The 17412-nt window shown below is 35.3% G+C and overlaps 1 protein-coding gene across 1 annotated transcript in view; it reads left to right on the forward strand.

Moving 5' to 3' along the window:
- Positions 1-5357: 5357 nt before the first annotated feature.
- Positions 5358-17412, forward strand: part of LOC306886087 (cysteine-rich motor neuron 1 protein-like) — a 58848-nt gene continuing 46793 nt past the window's right edge. The window contains exons 1-3 of the mRNA XM_079442963.1: positions 5358-5774; positions 14702-14863; positions 16140-16301. Coding sequence (XP_079299089.1) covers positions 5558-5774; positions 14702-14863; positions 16140-16301 — 541 coding nt within the window. The 5' untranslated portion in view covers positions 5358-5557. The remainder of the gene's footprint in view (positions 5775-14701; positions 14864-16139; positions 16302-17412) is intronic.

Raw genomic sequence — 17412 nt, forward strand, 5'->3', positions numbered from 1 at the left:
CTTGGTTATATGAACATTAGAGGAATATCCCAATCTTGAAAATGTTATAAGAAAATTCTCTTATTACTGAAAAACGTTATTCAACTTAGTTCTGAGAACGTACAAATAACATCATAAGAACGTTCTGAGAATATTGTTCCAAGAGCGTTTCCTCTCAGCATTACAAGAATGCATATCAAATATTAATAATGTCATAAGAACATCCCATAAGTTTTAAGTGAATGTTCCCCGTGATATGGGTATAATCTACTGTTTTCTTAATAATAGCATCACTGATGAATCATTCACAATAAGACCAGGAACATGAGTTCATACAGTCCATAGAGTCAGCTTTCTCTTTACACTGTTGAAGAATTACACAAATAACAATCTAGAACTGATCAAGACCTGTAAGAGAGAAACTACTACTACTTAATAAACAGATTGCTGACTAATAACTGCATTGACATGTACATTTATGCATGTATGCATTTAGTGACTTATAATAAAGGAGCAAAAGCAATTTGCCAAAATGTTCTTAATAAACGATGCTTTTATTAGCTGAATACATTAGGAAGGAACATAAAGCAGAGGCAAAGTGCCCTTTTTTATTTATTTTTTTTGCATGCAATGCAATGCAAGTTTATTTGATTTCATTCAGAAAGAAATGAACGCCAGCACATCTTTTTCCTGTTTGCAACTTAAAAACCGGCCAAGTGCTCTGATGCATCATCGTTTCTGAGTTCAGAACAAAGCTCTCTGAACTGCGATGCCAGTGATTGCGGCGTTACGTCCCGCAGTGTGTTTATAAAAACACCAGCAACAGTTTGACTTCCAAACAGCGACGTGAAGTGGCTCAGAGTCACGGCAGAAACAGGAAAACAACAGCACTCGCTTCCCATGAAGAGCGGTGATTGATGTGATGCTTGTTGTGTGAATGTTTACGCGTTCAGAGAAAGAGTTTACAAGAGAAATCACAGTTTTAATGAGGATCAGTATCAGGGTCTGCATTGCTTTGAACTCTCTGACCCCTGACGCTGACCTCTGCATTCTTCAGCTACTGATTTAGTTTGTGACATAATGTGCTGTTCACCTTCAACCCACAAAATGAAGCGTCTCGATACAAGAACTTACTCCAAAAACAGACTTGTTTATGAACTCTGTGTTGGTGAGAAACGGCCTTTAAAGCGCGGTGGGAAGACGGTGATTGTTTTCTCAGTGTGAGAGCGGATGATTTGAGTTTTTCCCGATTGCACAATCTCCTGGCACACATGCCACTGTACTGGGGGTAAAAGCCTGAGATTTATGGGTGAATGTTTCAAATAAAACTCTGCTTGACAATGAGAAACCACATCACTGCACGGCTTTCATTCAGAGACCAAATAGCAATAATTCACCTTAAGAAATCATGCAAAATGTAGCTTGCATTGCATTTGGTTATGTGCACAAAAGCACTTTATGCATACTGTGTTTGCAGTATGCATAAAGTATGTGCATAAAATAACAGGATGGCCTGCTGCATTTGACAAAATGTGCAATATGACGTGCAATAAGTTTAGCTTTTGTCTGCTAAATGCATAAATGTAAATGTAAATAACCAAAGATACCTGCGTGGAATACTGTATCTCGTAATGCAATGTGTGATCATCTGTGTCTTGTATGTGGAGAATGATCCAGAAATTGAAGAAGCAATCCTGCAACCTGATTTGATAAGACATTTTTACACAATTGGATTTAAACTGCTGAATGACCATTTATTTCACAGATAACTGAATATTTAGAAACCAAACACTTACAAGCCTCAGGTTTGTTAATAATTTTGCATATTGTTGGGCCTATTTAGTGCATGATATATTGTGTTTACTGCAACAGTGTTATTTTAGTATCATTGATATACTATTATAATTGTTGTTAATATGCTAAATTAGGTCATATATTCTAGCTGTATCCATTTTAATTGTGTTATTTTTTTGTTTGTTTTATTATTTTTTATTTATATAGTTTTTAATAAGTTGTATTTTTTTCTTTATTTAATTTTACTTATTTTAGTAACACAAATTAGAAATGTAGTTAATAAAATTTTAATTTGTATAAAATAAATCAAATGTTAAATTAACATTTACACTGTATATATGTGTGTGTGTGTGTGTGTGTGTGTGTGTGTACATATAAATAAATAAATACATTTTATGTAATTTTCATTTAAATTTTATTTATTTTGTACTTTACGTAAAAATATAAAATACATTTGATTTATTTTATACTAATATTATTTCAGCTACATTTCTCATTTTTGTGGCTAAAATAAAATTAGTATATTTAAAATGAAAATTATATATAATACATATATATATAATTTATGTATAATTCATTTCACTTGGATATATGTCACATGGAAGAAAAGATTTAAAATGATTAAGATTAAGATCTAACTTCAATGCCATCTTGATTGTGTCTTTTCAAAGTAATTTTCAAGATTAATGACCACAGATTTATTTAGAAAACTTTGTTTATTTACAAGTATTCAGGATTATGCGTTATTCAACAGAATTATATCTCTTTCAGAAGTTACATTTGTTTGGATGTCGTGCTCTTTCTCCTAAACCTCTTCAAGTCATGACCGGCTCCACCTCACGTCTGGGATCTTCTGCTCAGTGAAAACAGTGCATCTGATGACTTCATAAAGTAAAACTGATGATCGACTCATCAACAGCACTGAAATGCACTGAAATGTGTAAAAAAAAAAAGCGAGCTGAACAAACCTTACAGAAAGACATGTGTCCTCTGTTGTTCCTCCATAACAGACTCCTGTGCTCTCTGACCCCGTGACCTTTGACACAGAGGTGGAAACTTGACCCTTAACATCATCAGAGCAGAGGTCAGAGGTCATGTGTGTGTGTGTGTGTGTGTGTGTGTGCCGTAACACTCCAGTTTCTCCTGTAGCCTGATAACTGGCCGTCATGCATTAGTGAGGTGTGTGTGGAAGCATCTCCTCTCAATGTGAAGTGCTGCTCGACTCGCACTCAAATAGCTCACATCCTCAACTTATCTCAGTACAAGAGCAAGAAGACCTGTGATGGAAACTCTGAGTAATAAAATGCACTTCCTCTAAATCATCTTGCTTTGCTTTCAAAACATAGAAGACATCAACACAGAACTATAACTCTTTCTCTCTCTCTCTCTCTCTCTTTCTCTCTCTCTCTCTCTATATATATATATACAGTCATGGCCAAAAATATTGGCACCCTTGGTAAATATGATCAAAGAAGGCTGTGAAAATTAATCTTCATTGTTAATGCTTTTGATCTTTTATTTAAAAAAATCACAAAACTCTAACCTTTCATTGGATAATAAGAATTTAAAATGGGGGGAAATATCATTATGAAATATATGCTTTTCTCAAATACACGTTGGACACAATTATTGGCACCCCTAGAAATTCTTATGAGTAAAATATCTCTGAAGTATATTCCCATTCATATTCATAATTTTGAGCACTCCAGGGTGATTATGAACATGAAATTATCCAGCCATGGCTTCCTGTTTCACAGAAATATAAATAGGAGGGAAAACAAAGCCCAAATTCCCTTAATCATCCGTCACAATGAGAAAAAACAAAGAATATATTTCTGATGAGCAGCAAAAGATAATTTCAGCATCATTACTCCAGTCTTCAGTGTCACATGATCCTTCAGAAATCATAATAATATACTGATTTATAATCAATATTGGAAACAGTTGTGCTGCTTAATATTTTTTGGGACCTGTGATACTATTTTTTAGGATTATTTGATAAATAAAAAGTTAAAAAGAACAGTGTTTATTCAGAATAGAAATTTTGTGTTACAACATACACAACTATTCAAAAGTTTGGAGCAAGTACATTTTTTCTTTATTTATAATTTTTTTAAAGAAATTAATAATTTTATTCAGCATGGATGTGTTATATGTAATAATAAAAAGTAATAAAAAATAATAAAATGTAATAATAAAAAGTGATAGTAAAGACTTATATTGTTATTTATTTTGAAATGCTGTTCTTTTTAACTTTTTATTTATCAAAGAATCAAAGAAAATAGTATCACAGGTTCAAATAAAATATGAAGCAGCACAATACTGAGAATAAATCAGTATATTATTATGATTTCTGAAGATCATGTGATACTGAAGACTGGAGAAATTATGCTGAAAATACAGCTTTAATCATAGAAATAAATTATATTTTAAAGTATATTAAAATAGGAAACCAATATGAGAAATTGCAATAATATTTTACAATATTACTGTTTTTTTCTGTATTTTTGATCAAATAAATACAGCCTTGATCAGCAGAAGAGACTCCCTTAAAAAACACTAAAACTCTTACTGATCCCAGACTTTTGAATGGCTTTTGAAGTATTTGTTTAGAGAATCTGACCTGATCTTTCTCTGATGGAGGAGAAGAAAAAGAAAACAGAACGTTTACAGGCGGATCGTTCATGTGCCTCATGAATCAGACGCTGAAAGATGGATGTTTTGGGAACACAGTTCCTTTGACATTCATGATGTTCACATCCTCATCCATCACTGCTGATCACTGCGGTCTGTGCTCACATGCAAACCACAGACTTTCTGTCAACGCTTACAGTGGAAAGTGTTTTAAAGTGTGAAACACTGATTAAGAAAGAAAGAATGAAACGACAGAAAGAAAGAAACAGACCAAAAATACATTTAATTTATTTATTATACACCAAAGACTCTACTATTATACGTAATACTCTGTACAGTACAATATAATACAATGCAATATACAATACACACAATACGCTATTCAACACAGTACACAGAGGACACATAACACAAGATAATGTGACTATGCTTGCCAAAAAAGTAGGCATTATGTGCAATTAATCATGTTCCATGAAGATATTTTGTAAATGTCCTACCATAAATATATCAAAACTTCATTTTTGATTAGTAACATGCATTGCTATGAACTTTAAAGGTGATTTTCTCAATATTTAGATTTTTAGATCTATTTAGATTTATTCAGCTTTCAGATGATGTATAAATCTCAATTTCCAAAAATTGACCCTTATGACTGGTTTTGTGCTCCAGGGTCACATATTCCACTTGTTTACCTTTCAGTTGATTTAAAGAATTGGTCCAAATGAATTATACAGAAGTAGGGCAGAAATAAAACAATGCAATGCTATTAAATGCAACAGTGTTTCTGTGCATATAATGAAAGAAACTGAAAGGCAACAATCTGCTGATAAAAGTAACTGATGCTTCATTCATGTGTTTGTGCTGAGCTTGTGATTGGACGAGCTCCGCGTCAGTCTTCGTCAGGGGCGTGGCTTTGATATCTCTCTCGCTGTAACGCGTGTTTGAGACTCAGTTTGAGTGTCAGTGATTCAGTGACACATCATCTTCATCATCATCACTGTAGCAGCTTTACCGACACTTTTCACTCACTGGAAACGTGCATCATTCCCAGCGCGGATCGTAAAACTGAAAGTCTGTGGGAAGTTTGCTGAGCTCTGTATTCTGGATTTATTTGGATTTGCGCGTCTGAGACTCCGTGAAGTTCATCCCGATGTGTCACCAGAGCTGGTTGTGGTTCTTCAGTGTGCTGCTGCTGGGCTTCTGCGCTCGGGCGACTGGGGCTCTTGAATGCGAGCATTGCTCCCGGCTGGAGCTGGAGCTTTGCGGAGGACCGGACTGGATTCTGGGCTTCTGCGGATCCGGACTCACCTGCGCGGCGCTCAACAGAACCGGGCCCGCGCTCGCACCTGAGACAGGTGTCTGCAGAGGTCAGTGCCGCGCGCGAGCTTCAACACGACGCTGCATGCATGCTTATCGATATCATCAAAGAACAGGCAGGATTGCATATGTGCAGTGTTGGGAAGGTTACTTTGGAAATGCAATAGGTTACAGATTACAACCCTGCTGGAAAAACAAAAACAGAAATTCTAATGGTGTCCACTACAAATACCATTACAAACCATCAACTTTTAACCAAAAAAATGGTTTTCTGCAGTGTGTTTTTGGGACATATTCTATTAGGATTTAGTGGTTTTATCAAGCCACCAATAGAAGGCGACCAATTGCCAGTAGAGACCAATAGGCACCATTACAGTTTCCATTAAAACCAGTAAAACCATTACAAATTATGTGATGGTTTCTAGAGTTTTTTTTCAGCAGGGAAGTTACCCTATTTAAAATGTAATAAGTAGTGTAACTATTTCAATTAATTGAATAAAGCGGATTCTGATTACTTTATTAATGTAACTGATTACATTTGATTACTTTTCTAAATTACTTACTGTTAGTCATTTTCAAACATGTAAAGCAGGCAGGGTGAACCTTAAAGTAGTGCTCAACACTCATTACTGTCACTTTCGAAATCCTTCATCACTTGAATTGAGGTTAGGTAAAGGTAATAACAAAACAAGCTATAATTACACGATTGAGAATGGGACACACAGGGTTAAATAAAACATTACATCTGATAGAGAAACATCCAACTGGTTTCTGTGATCATTGTCAGGATAGAACACATACACTGCCAAAAGTACATCACAGAAAGAGAAATATTAAAGAAAGAAACTAGGAAACAAAGTTCTATGGAAGTTAGCATACTTAGACATACTTAATGGTCATTAATTACCTGAGAAGAACTGGCTTGCTTAACAGAATTCTTTTTAAATTATTATTATTATAATTATCATCTGGGAGGCAGTTGACTCAGGCCCACACTCCAGTATAGTAGGTGGCAGTAATGCAACTTATCGTTGGATGATGACCACCATTAAAGCAAAGAAGAAGAAGAAGAATGCATGTTTATAAAGTGTATAAGACCACCCATGATGAAGAGGAGGAGGAGGAGGATGGTTGTGGGTCTTGACAGTTTCTCTCTAGTTTGACTTCTTGTGCATCACGTCATGATTGATTGATGGATGTGGTTATGTTGATTGATATGATCAGTTGATTCTGTACTGAGTTGGTTACTGTGACAGTACCATGGTAAAGTGATGATATCAGTTGGGTAATACAATTGTACTTTGATATGTGGTGTGATATTGATTAATATGTACAATAGCACATTACTATCATGCTAAAAACCATGGTGCATGTCCAAAAACATGGTATTGCCATAGTTACTTGTCCAAAATAATGTAGTATTGTTGTGATACATGTACAAAAATCATGGTATTTGCCATAGTATGTCCAAAATACTATAGTATTGCCATGGTGCATGTCCAAAACATGGTTTTGCCCCCAAAATACTACAATATTGTGATGGTACATGTCTAAAAACATGGTTTTGCCCCAAATACTACAGTATTGCCATGGTACATGGAAAATAATACCATGGAAAATAATACCATGGTACTTTTGGTATTTTGTTACTAAGAGGTTTATAATATACAAATTGTGAAGTAATTAAGAATAATCAAGTTATTCATGAGATTTGCTCAGTCAATGTGAATCTAGGTTTAGCATTCCGATCTAAATTTTCAATTAGTTTGTAGCTCATCGATTTAATAATGCAGCTGATGTAACTGCACGAGATGATTTGGCTGATTTGGCTCACGTGTCCTGTGATTTGAGCTATGATGTGATGTTAGGCTCCTGTCCAAGAGTTTAGTCAGGAGAGGGTCACAATGGCAGGCTGGAGCTGGACTTTCTCCAGGTCTAAACACTTGGATTGCTCCGGACGGCTGAGCGAAAGCAGAAGTCGGTCTGTGGGAAGGTTCTAGAGCTCAATTACCCCTCGTCTTCATCTTCCTCCTGTGGGGTCTGTGGTTAATCCCGAGAGATCATGTCCTTGATTGGGTTTTATTTACTGGGCAGTGTTGGGGTTAATTCCTTTACAAATAATCCGCTTTGAACGAGTCCGACTTGCAGATTTTTTCAACTGCTTACAAAAACTGCTTTTCAAAACTTCACACACAAATCCAAGAACTGCACGCAAAATGCAAAATGCCTCACATCTCTTGCAAAATGAAGCACTGCATTCAAAATATCACAAACACATCTCAAAAGCAAACACCTTTGCCATAATATTAATTCCTGTTAGATTTGTGTGTGTGTTACATAGAGAACTGTGTTGTGTTTTGCCAAAAGTGTTTTATGAAACTGAAAACTGAGTCAAAGGCTGAGAATTAGTGTGTGTGCTTCTGCTGTTTGAGTGACAGCTTTCAGAAGCTGTGTGACAAGGAAAGATTTAGTCTGTAAGCAGCTGAAAAAGCTGTAATGGATGCTGTGATTGAGATTGTCTGCGGGGTCTCGATCCTCAATCCTGTTACATCCGAGAGCTCCTAAACTAAAAAGTATTTTTACTGCCTGTGCTTTTCTGATATTCTCTGTGTGGTCAGTTTTAGAGGGAAATAAATGTAGATGTAATATGAACATGTCAAAGATTTTGAGGTTAAATAATGATTGTCATTTTCCAGCCACTGATTAACCAGCATCTCATTAGCATAGTAATACATTATTCATGATAGCCATCATTAATTACTTCCCCCCCCCCCCCCCCCCCCCCATTAGCAAAGAAATTAACGAGGCTATTTATATTCTGACATGGCTGAAGGCGAATGGAAGACGTGAAAATGAAAAGAGCTTGTTGAATATTGTATATCGGTCTTTTTTGGGGTACATCCATTTGTCATACACTCTATAAAATAACGGTTCTTGTCATTGATGGTTCCATGAAGAACTTTTAACATCCATGGAACTTTTCTATTGCAAAAAACTGTTCTTTAGAATATTCAAATGTTTACATTAAGAAAAATGGTTCTTTTAAGAACTGAGCACTGCTAGGTTCTTTGGTGAACCCAAAAACGTTCTTCTACACGTTTAAAAACAAAGGTACCAATGGAGGTTTTTGTAATAATGCTGTAGAAGAACCATTTTTGGTAATCTAAAGAACCTTTTTCCACTATAAAGAACCTTTTTTTCCAATGGAAAGGTTCCATGGATAAAGGTTCCTCGTGGAACCACAGATGGAAACCTTTATTTTTAAAAGTGTAGATTTTGTTTACATACCGTCAGAATATTTGCACTTCATTTATGGATTTGGTGGACAAAAATAATCATCATTTTCTGCAGTTTATTCTGTTCTACAAACAAAACCTGCAAATATGCTAATTAACTAGCTCTACATCATCAGTAATGCATATTTAAAGCTACAGTGTGTTATTTTGGTACGACTACAGTCTCCAAACAGAATAATGACTGTTTTCAAGCAGGTTTCCCAAACTGGTCCAGTATGAATCCATCTTAGCAGTTCAATCACCGTCAGTCCGACCGACTGTTTAGTCTTGACTATCAGAAGTCTCAAAGACTTCCTCTGAGGTCACTCTCCTCTCTCGGTCTGGACGCCAAGAAAAACCATCTCCAGTTCTTCTGTTTGCCTTTTTATACTGATAAAATATCAGCTTCCCACATTTGACCCGTAACTATTATAAGAGAAACAACAATAGTGAGAAGGACGCAACATGTTTGCAATCAACCTCCTTGAAACTGATTAAACTAGTTATCATGTGGACTTTAGATAACCCAACTAGACCAGACTGTTTTTATTTCAGACTAATCTGCATTCAGCAAGTACGTTTCCAGGAAAAAAAAACAAAAAAAAATCATAGTATTGATGTATTACCATGTCCAGAAAACCTCTGATAATACCATGGTACTTTTTTAGTCAGTGGAAACACCTTTACACTATTTTGTTATTTTAATTTCCATTTTGTAAAGTACCTTTACCAAAATATTATAGTACTGGGTACTGGCTTGGTACATGTCCAAAAAAACATTGTAGGCCTATTGCTCCCCAGATACTATAGTATTGCCATGACATTAGTCCAAAAAGATGGCATAACCCCCAAAATACTATAGTATTCAAGTCAAGTCAAGTCACCTTTATTTATATAGCGCTTTTAACAATACAGATTGTGTCAAAGCACTAAACAGTATCAGACTGGAGGATAGCGTGTCAGTAATGTATAATAATAAGATTAAAGGCATGTCATTATTGAGTTCAGTGATGTCATTGTCTAGCTCAGGTCAGTTTAAATAGTATCTGTGAAATCAAATTGACGATAATCACTAGAAATGAAGTGTCCCCAACTGAGCAAGCCAGAGGCGACAGCGGCAAGGACCCAAAACTCCCTCTGAGACAGAATGGAGAAAAAACCTTGGGAGAAACCAGACTCAGTCGGGGGCAGTTCTCCTCTGACCAGGAGATGTTTATTTAGTGTTTACTTATTGTTTTAATTAAAATTTTAAATGTATAAATGCATTATATTTCTATTTTTATATTGTTGCAATTTCAAACAATAATAGTATTATGTAGTTCGGTATTTTATTATATTTTTATTTATTTGTTTTATTTTAAGTTTTATTGTATTTTAAGTCGAGGTCTTCACTGGGGATATGTCCCCGGGGCTCATCCAGGTATCCGGCCTACGTCGATGATCAGGGCCACATACATCATCTCCCGGCGCCGATCCACCATCTGATCCGGACACGGACTGAGAAACAGAATAGAAACAGACAAATATTAGCGTAGATGCCATTCTTCTGATGATGTAACGAGTGCATCATGTGTTATGAGGAGTGTTCCCGCTTCCGGTTGATCTAATCAGTGCAGCCTAACAATCCTTTAACGGATTTGACTAATAGAAGTGTATTAGTGTGTTATGTGTAAGCCAGGTTAAAGAGATGGGTCTTTAATCTAGATTTAAACTGACAGAGTGTGTCTGCCTCCAGAACAGTGTTAGGTAGATTGTTCCAGAGTTTGGGAGCTAAATAGGAAAAGGATCTGCCGCCCGCAGTTGATTTGATATTCTAGGTATTATCAAACAGCCAGAGTTTTGAGAACGCAGCGGACGTGGAGGACTATAATGTGATAAGAGCTCACTCAAGTACTGAGGAGCTAAGCCATTCAGGGCTTTATAAGTAATTAACAAGATTTTAAAATCTATACGATGTTTGATAGGGAGCCAGTGCAGTGTTGACAGAACCGGGCTAATGAGGTCGTATTTCCTGGTTCTAGTAAGAACTCTAGCTGCTGCATTTTGGACCAGCTGTAGTTTGTTGATCAAGCGTGCAGAACAACCACCCAATAAAGCATTACAATAGTCTAACCTTTAGGTCATAAACGCATGAATTAGTATTTCTGCCATAGTATCTTGTCCAAAATACTAGAGTATTGCCATGGTACATGTCCAAAAACATGGTATTGCCCCCAAAATTCTACAGTATGGTTATGGTACTGCTCCCAAAATACTATAGTATTGCCAAAGTCCAGTAAACCATTGCTTGACTATTGAATTTTTAGTTAATAGAGACACTTTTGCACTTATTTTAACTCCCAGTTTATTGCTGTGATGTTTATAATGTCCAAATGTCAAGTAATCCAAAATGAGACTTTTAAATGAGACTTTAGATAGCTGTTTTTATTCGAGACAAAGTAAGTTTCCCGTGTTTATTCATCCTTCTGGATTTTCTAGTTTGATCCAGACTCTGTTTGGTAAACCTGTTCAGATAAACACAAACCGGTCCCTGACCGGTAGACGTGAACAGATGTGCTTTGTGGGCGCCAGTGTTCGGGGTCGTGTGAAAATATGAAAATATCCTCGCAGGAAGTATTCATATGGAAAAGACGTTGGTGGAGCGGATCATTCTGAGGTGACAGGAAATAATAGAGAAAGTTTTGGCAAGGCGTTCGATGGCTTGAAAAGCCTGTTTGTGATGGCGCTGTCTGCATGAGAAGAACCGTGACATGGGTTTCCACAAACGGGACGTTTCTGTGCCAAATGCACCAATATCTGGCTGCTTTGGTTTCAGTGCTCAGTCATGTCTAAGAATGTGGTTACTGTGCTAGCCAGTTTGGGCCTCATAATAAATCAGAAAACACATTATATCTCAATTGTTTCTTCTAGATGACGATGAGATCAGTGGGAGAGTTGAGCTGATATCCACATCTAATAGCACTGTAGGGCTGTTTTTATTTCTCCTCAGGACTTTTAGAATAGTAACGCATCTCTACCCCCAAATACTATAGTATTTCCATGGTACATATCCAAAAACATGGTTGCCCTCCAAATACTATAATATTGCCATTGTACATGTCCAAAAACATGGTATATTCCAAAATAATATAGCATTGCCATTGTACATGTCCAAAAGCATGGTAAAGGCCCCAAAGAACTACAGTATTACCATAATACATGTCCACAAACATGGTATTGCCCCCAAAATACTATAGTATTACCATGGTACATGTCCAAAAGCATGGTATAGTCCAAAATACTATATTGCCATGGAACCTGTCCAAAAGCATGGTATAGTCCAAAATACTATAGTATTACCATGGTACATGTCCAAAAATATGGTATAGTCCAAAATACTATATTGCCATGGAACCTGTCCAAAAGCATGGTATAGTCCAAAATAATATAGTATTGCTATGGTACATGTCCAAAAATATGGTATCGCCCCCAAAATAATATAGTATTGCCATGGTACATGTCCACAAACATGGTATCGCCCCCAAAATAATATAGTATTGCCGTGGTACATGTCCACAAACATGGTATCGCCCCCAAAATACTATAGTATTGCCGTGGCACCTGTCCAAAAGCATGGTAAAGGCTCCAAAGAACTACAATATTACCATAATACATGTCCACAAACATGGGATTGCCATTGTACCTTGTCCAAAATACTAAAGTATTGCCATGGTACATGTCCACAAACACAGTATTGCGAAATACCAGAAAACATATTATACCTCAATTGTTCTCCTAGACAAAAAGGAGGTCAGTGGGAGAGTTGAGCTAAAAATCACATCTACTCTTACTTTAGGTCTGATTTTATTTCTCCTCAGGTCTTTTAGAGTAGAAACACATCTCTATTGCATCTCCTGAGCAGTTTTCTTCTGCTTTGTTTGGTGAGCGTTTGTGAGCCAAGCCCCAGGAGAGCATCATGGGGGACCGTAGGAGCCGCCGAAGCCGCTTTGTCTTTGTTTATTCACATGCAGCAGGCTGGGGGGTCTTCAGCCAGAACCTGCAGGAGCCCGAGGGGGTCTGCATCTGACGTGGATACTCTAGACTTATTTAACACACATGGTAGAGGACAGAGGAAAAACACAGATGCATGTGAAGGATGTGGAGACTCCAGGAGAGCTCACGAGAAACCTGAGGCAGTGGAAGTTAGAAAGACTCGAGCTGTTTCTAGTGAAGGACAATACTATTACTCTGAGGTTGCTCTTTCTGAGCTCGTTTATGTTTCAGTCAAGTGTCAGTTTTGTCTCAGATGTTCTCAGATTTTTTCTCACTGTGGTTTTATTGTCAGTATTTATTGTCAGATTAGTTTACAGTACTAAGCAGGTTTACTATCATTAACTAAAAGTCAAATTAAAACTATTAAAAATGTGTTTCTTGAAACAAAATATGCATTAACCGAAAAAAAAAAAATATTATATATATATATATATAAGAAAAAAAGGCGAGAATATAAAATCATTTTTATTTTATTTCAGCTCTTTTTCATTTAGTTCAACTTAAATAACTAAAAAAACAGCTATATAGTCATTTTAAAAAACTAATAAAAATGAGTAAAACACACAATAAAATTACTAAAAATAAAATGAAGGTGATCTAAATCAAAATATTAACATAAATATAACAGAATATCAGTTGCTGAGTGTAGTAGTGTTATTTTAGTATTTATACAGTATTTATTAATATTTTGAATTAGCTTTTATTTTTATATTTTCAGTTTTCAAGTTTTAGTAATATTTTTGTGCTTTTAATTTTTATTTTGCTTTAATTTATTATTAAATTAATTATTATTTTTTTATTTCAGTCCAGTTTTAGTCATTTAAATGCTTCACCTTAAATATATTTTATTGCTAGGTCTCAAGGAAACATTTCTCGTTTTCATTTAGTTTAACTTCTACTAAAACTAAATAAACTAAAACCAATAAATAAATATTTAAATAAATGACAAATACACACAATTACTTATCTTTATTTTTAACTAAGAAACAGCATATAAAATCTAATTCAAAATATAAACAGAAACTATATTATTTAAAATAACACTGAGTTTACTACTTAGCAGTTATTTTAGTATTAATTGTATACTATTATATTATTTATTAATATTTTGAATTAGCTTTTATTTTTATATTCAGTGTTCATTTTAATTTTAGTTTAAGTTTTAGTAAAATGATGTGCTTTTTAAAATGATTTCTATTTAGCTTTAACATTTTTATTTCAGTTTAGTTTGAGCTATTTTAGTACTTCAACTTATTTTATTTCAGTTATTATACACTTTTCTCATTTTCATTTATGTTTTTCATCTAATATTTATGTTTTATTTCAGTTTATAGCCTTTTAACCCTGGCACTTCAAATCATTAATCGTAACAAGGAGCAATAATGATAATAGTGATGACTTGACCTACATTAGAGGAGACACTTGTGAGGCTTTTTTAATGAAGGAAGGTCTGAGAACAACAGGTGAAAGTCTCTGCTTTCTTTCCATCTCACTGAAACAATTGAGACATTATAGAGATCTTTCCAGGCGTGACATTTTTTAAGCGTCTCTGTTTGGTGCCATTCTGTGGAACGAAAGCAAACAAATCTCAGTGACAGCCGAGACGGAGACGAAACGAGCCACACAGAGGAGTCTGGGTTACCATGGTAACGCTGTCTTCTTCTCCGCAGCGGTACCCGATGTGACGGATGCAGATGATGCAGACGAGCGCTGTCCGCTGGTGAGCGGCTGTGAGCGTGTGGATGGACAGTGTGTGTGTGAATCCAAACACTCCTGCATCCGGACCTACAGCTTTCCCGACAGAGACGCCTGCGTGCATGCTGGGAAAACAGGTGCGGATTTCACCCGGAGAATACAAACTCTTTAAATAATCCTACATGTGATTTGATCGAATTTAAGACCATAATATGTCTTAAATAGTATAACAAAAGTCTCAATAATCATTTTAAGAGGTTTTACCCATTTGTGTCCCTGCAGCACAAAAGCAGTCATGAGTAACACAGGTATATTTGTAGCAATAGCCAACAATACATTGTATGGCTCAAAATTATACATTTCTCTTTTATGCCAAAAATCATTAGGATATTAAGATCATGTTCCATGAAGATATTTAGTAAATTTCCTACCGTAAATATATCAAAACTTCATTTTTGATTAGTAATATGCATTGCTAAGAACTTCATTTGAACAACTTTAAAGGTGATTTTCTCAATATTTAGATTTTTTTGCACCCTCAGATTCCAGATTTTCAAATAGTTGCATCTCAGCCAAATATTGTCCTATCATAAACCATACATCAATGGAAAAATTATGACTGGTTTTGTGGTCCAGGGTCACATATGGCAAAAAATAAAAAAATAAAAAAAAAATCATATATATATCATAATGCATAAAATCTTTTTTTTTTTGGTTGTTATTGATGTTTTGGTTCCCATATTTCTCTCATCTCATGTTTTTGAACAAGCAGTCAGAAGTACTAAAGCATAGACATTTCAAAAGAATAGTCCCATTTTTTTTTTTTTTTTGGTTCCAATATTTCTCTACTCTTTTTAATGAGCAGCTGGAAGTAGTAAAGAATAGACATTTCAAAATAAGAGTCCCAATGTATATCAAGCTTGTTTATGATTAAAAGCGCCTCGTGTATTATTTATTATTATTTTATTTAATTATTAGTAGTATTTTGGTTACAAAATAAACAGTATTTAGCATTTAAATCAACATAAACATTTTCTCTCTGAATAGCCCCGTCACAGGAAAGAAAGACTAATAAACATTACATAACACATTCAATATATAGATTGTATTAGCATCAGCACAATAATCTTTTTATTGCCTTTTGCTTCATTGCGTCGGGATTGGAACTCGTCCCAAAGCAGACATGCACTCAGCTCTTCTGGGACATGTTTTAAAAGGTTAATGCATGATATATCTTTTCATAAACCATCATGTCACATTGTTTATGTTCAGCATAACGTTATTTAAACCTAAATTTAATTAAATGCATTCAACCAGAAATGTGTCCAAGTTTACATTAGAGTAATGGGGATTTATATGGTGCATTAATCATGGCTAGCCTGTGTTTGACCTGTAACTCTCTGTGTTTCTCAGGGTCTCTCCGTCACGAACACAGACACAGGTTTGTGGGTCCCGTGAACCCGGCGTGTGTGTTTTCTGGCTGTAATCTGACGGCCGACGGCTGTGTTTGTTCGTCTCAGAGCTGCGATGATCACTTCACGTACATCAACCACAGTCAGTGCCAGCGAGCCGCAGGTAACGCAGCGCATTCACACTGAACAGGACCTTTGAAACGCCTCTGATGTAGATGAAGGTGCAAATATGTGCTGGATTTTTCCAGCTAACAGAGAACGTTTGCACAGCTTTCACTAGCGTTTGTTTAAAGTTATAAATGTTAGGACAACATTTTCTTAAAGTAACGTTCATGGAATGTTCTTATATCTTTATTAATAATTGATATACACTATATTACCAAAAGTAATGGCACCCCTTCTATTGAACAGGTTTGACTACTTTAGTAATTTCCATGAGTATAAATCTTAATGTTTAAGCATATAATGATATCCTAGGGAATTGTGTTCTTCTATCGTGCAGATATAAGATATATGACATATAGTTTATGTTCTGATAACGCTGAGTGAAAATGTTCTTGGAATGTCTTCATGATGTCTTGATGGATGCTCTAAGAAACATTTCTGTAACCTTTAAATAAAGTTACAATCAAAACATTTTCAACGTTTTAGAAACATGTTAGGAAAATGTTCCCACAGCGCTTTCATAAGTTAAATTTGTTACACATCAGGATCAGAATCAGACTGAATATTTAATGAACAAACATTTAAATAAATAAAACTTTCTGAGTGATGGATCTTTGAATTCTGCACGAGTAACTGTCTGCAAAACAACAATAATGCTGTGAATAATTTTTTTTATTATGTTGCTGTTTCCACTATTTTATAGAAGCAGTAAGCCACTGTTGGCCATTGTACTATGATTTTACCTGATGTAACTTTTTACCATGGTGAAACCACTATAATGCACATTCAACTTTTAATTCATACTTTTATTAATCAAGGATGTATTAAATTGATCAAAAGTGACAGTAAAGGCATTTATAATGTCACAAAAGGTTTCTATTTCAAATAAATGCTGTTCTTTTGAACTTTTTATTCATCTGTGAATCCTGAAAAATAAAATGTATCACGGTTTCCACAAAAATATTGTGCAGCACAACTGTGTTCAACATTGATAATAATCAGAAATGTTTGTTGAGCAGTAAATCAGTATATTAGAATGATTTCTGAAGATCATGTGACACTGAAGACTGGAGTAATGATGCTGAAAATACAGCTGCAGATCACAGAAA

Source organism: Barbus barbus (genome assembly GCF_936440315.1).
Source record: "Barbus barbus genome assembly, chromosome: 20".
Classification (NCBI taxonomy): domain Eukaryota; kingdom Metazoa; phylum Chordata; class Actinopteri; order Cypriniformes; family Cyprinidae; genus Barbus; species Barbus barbus.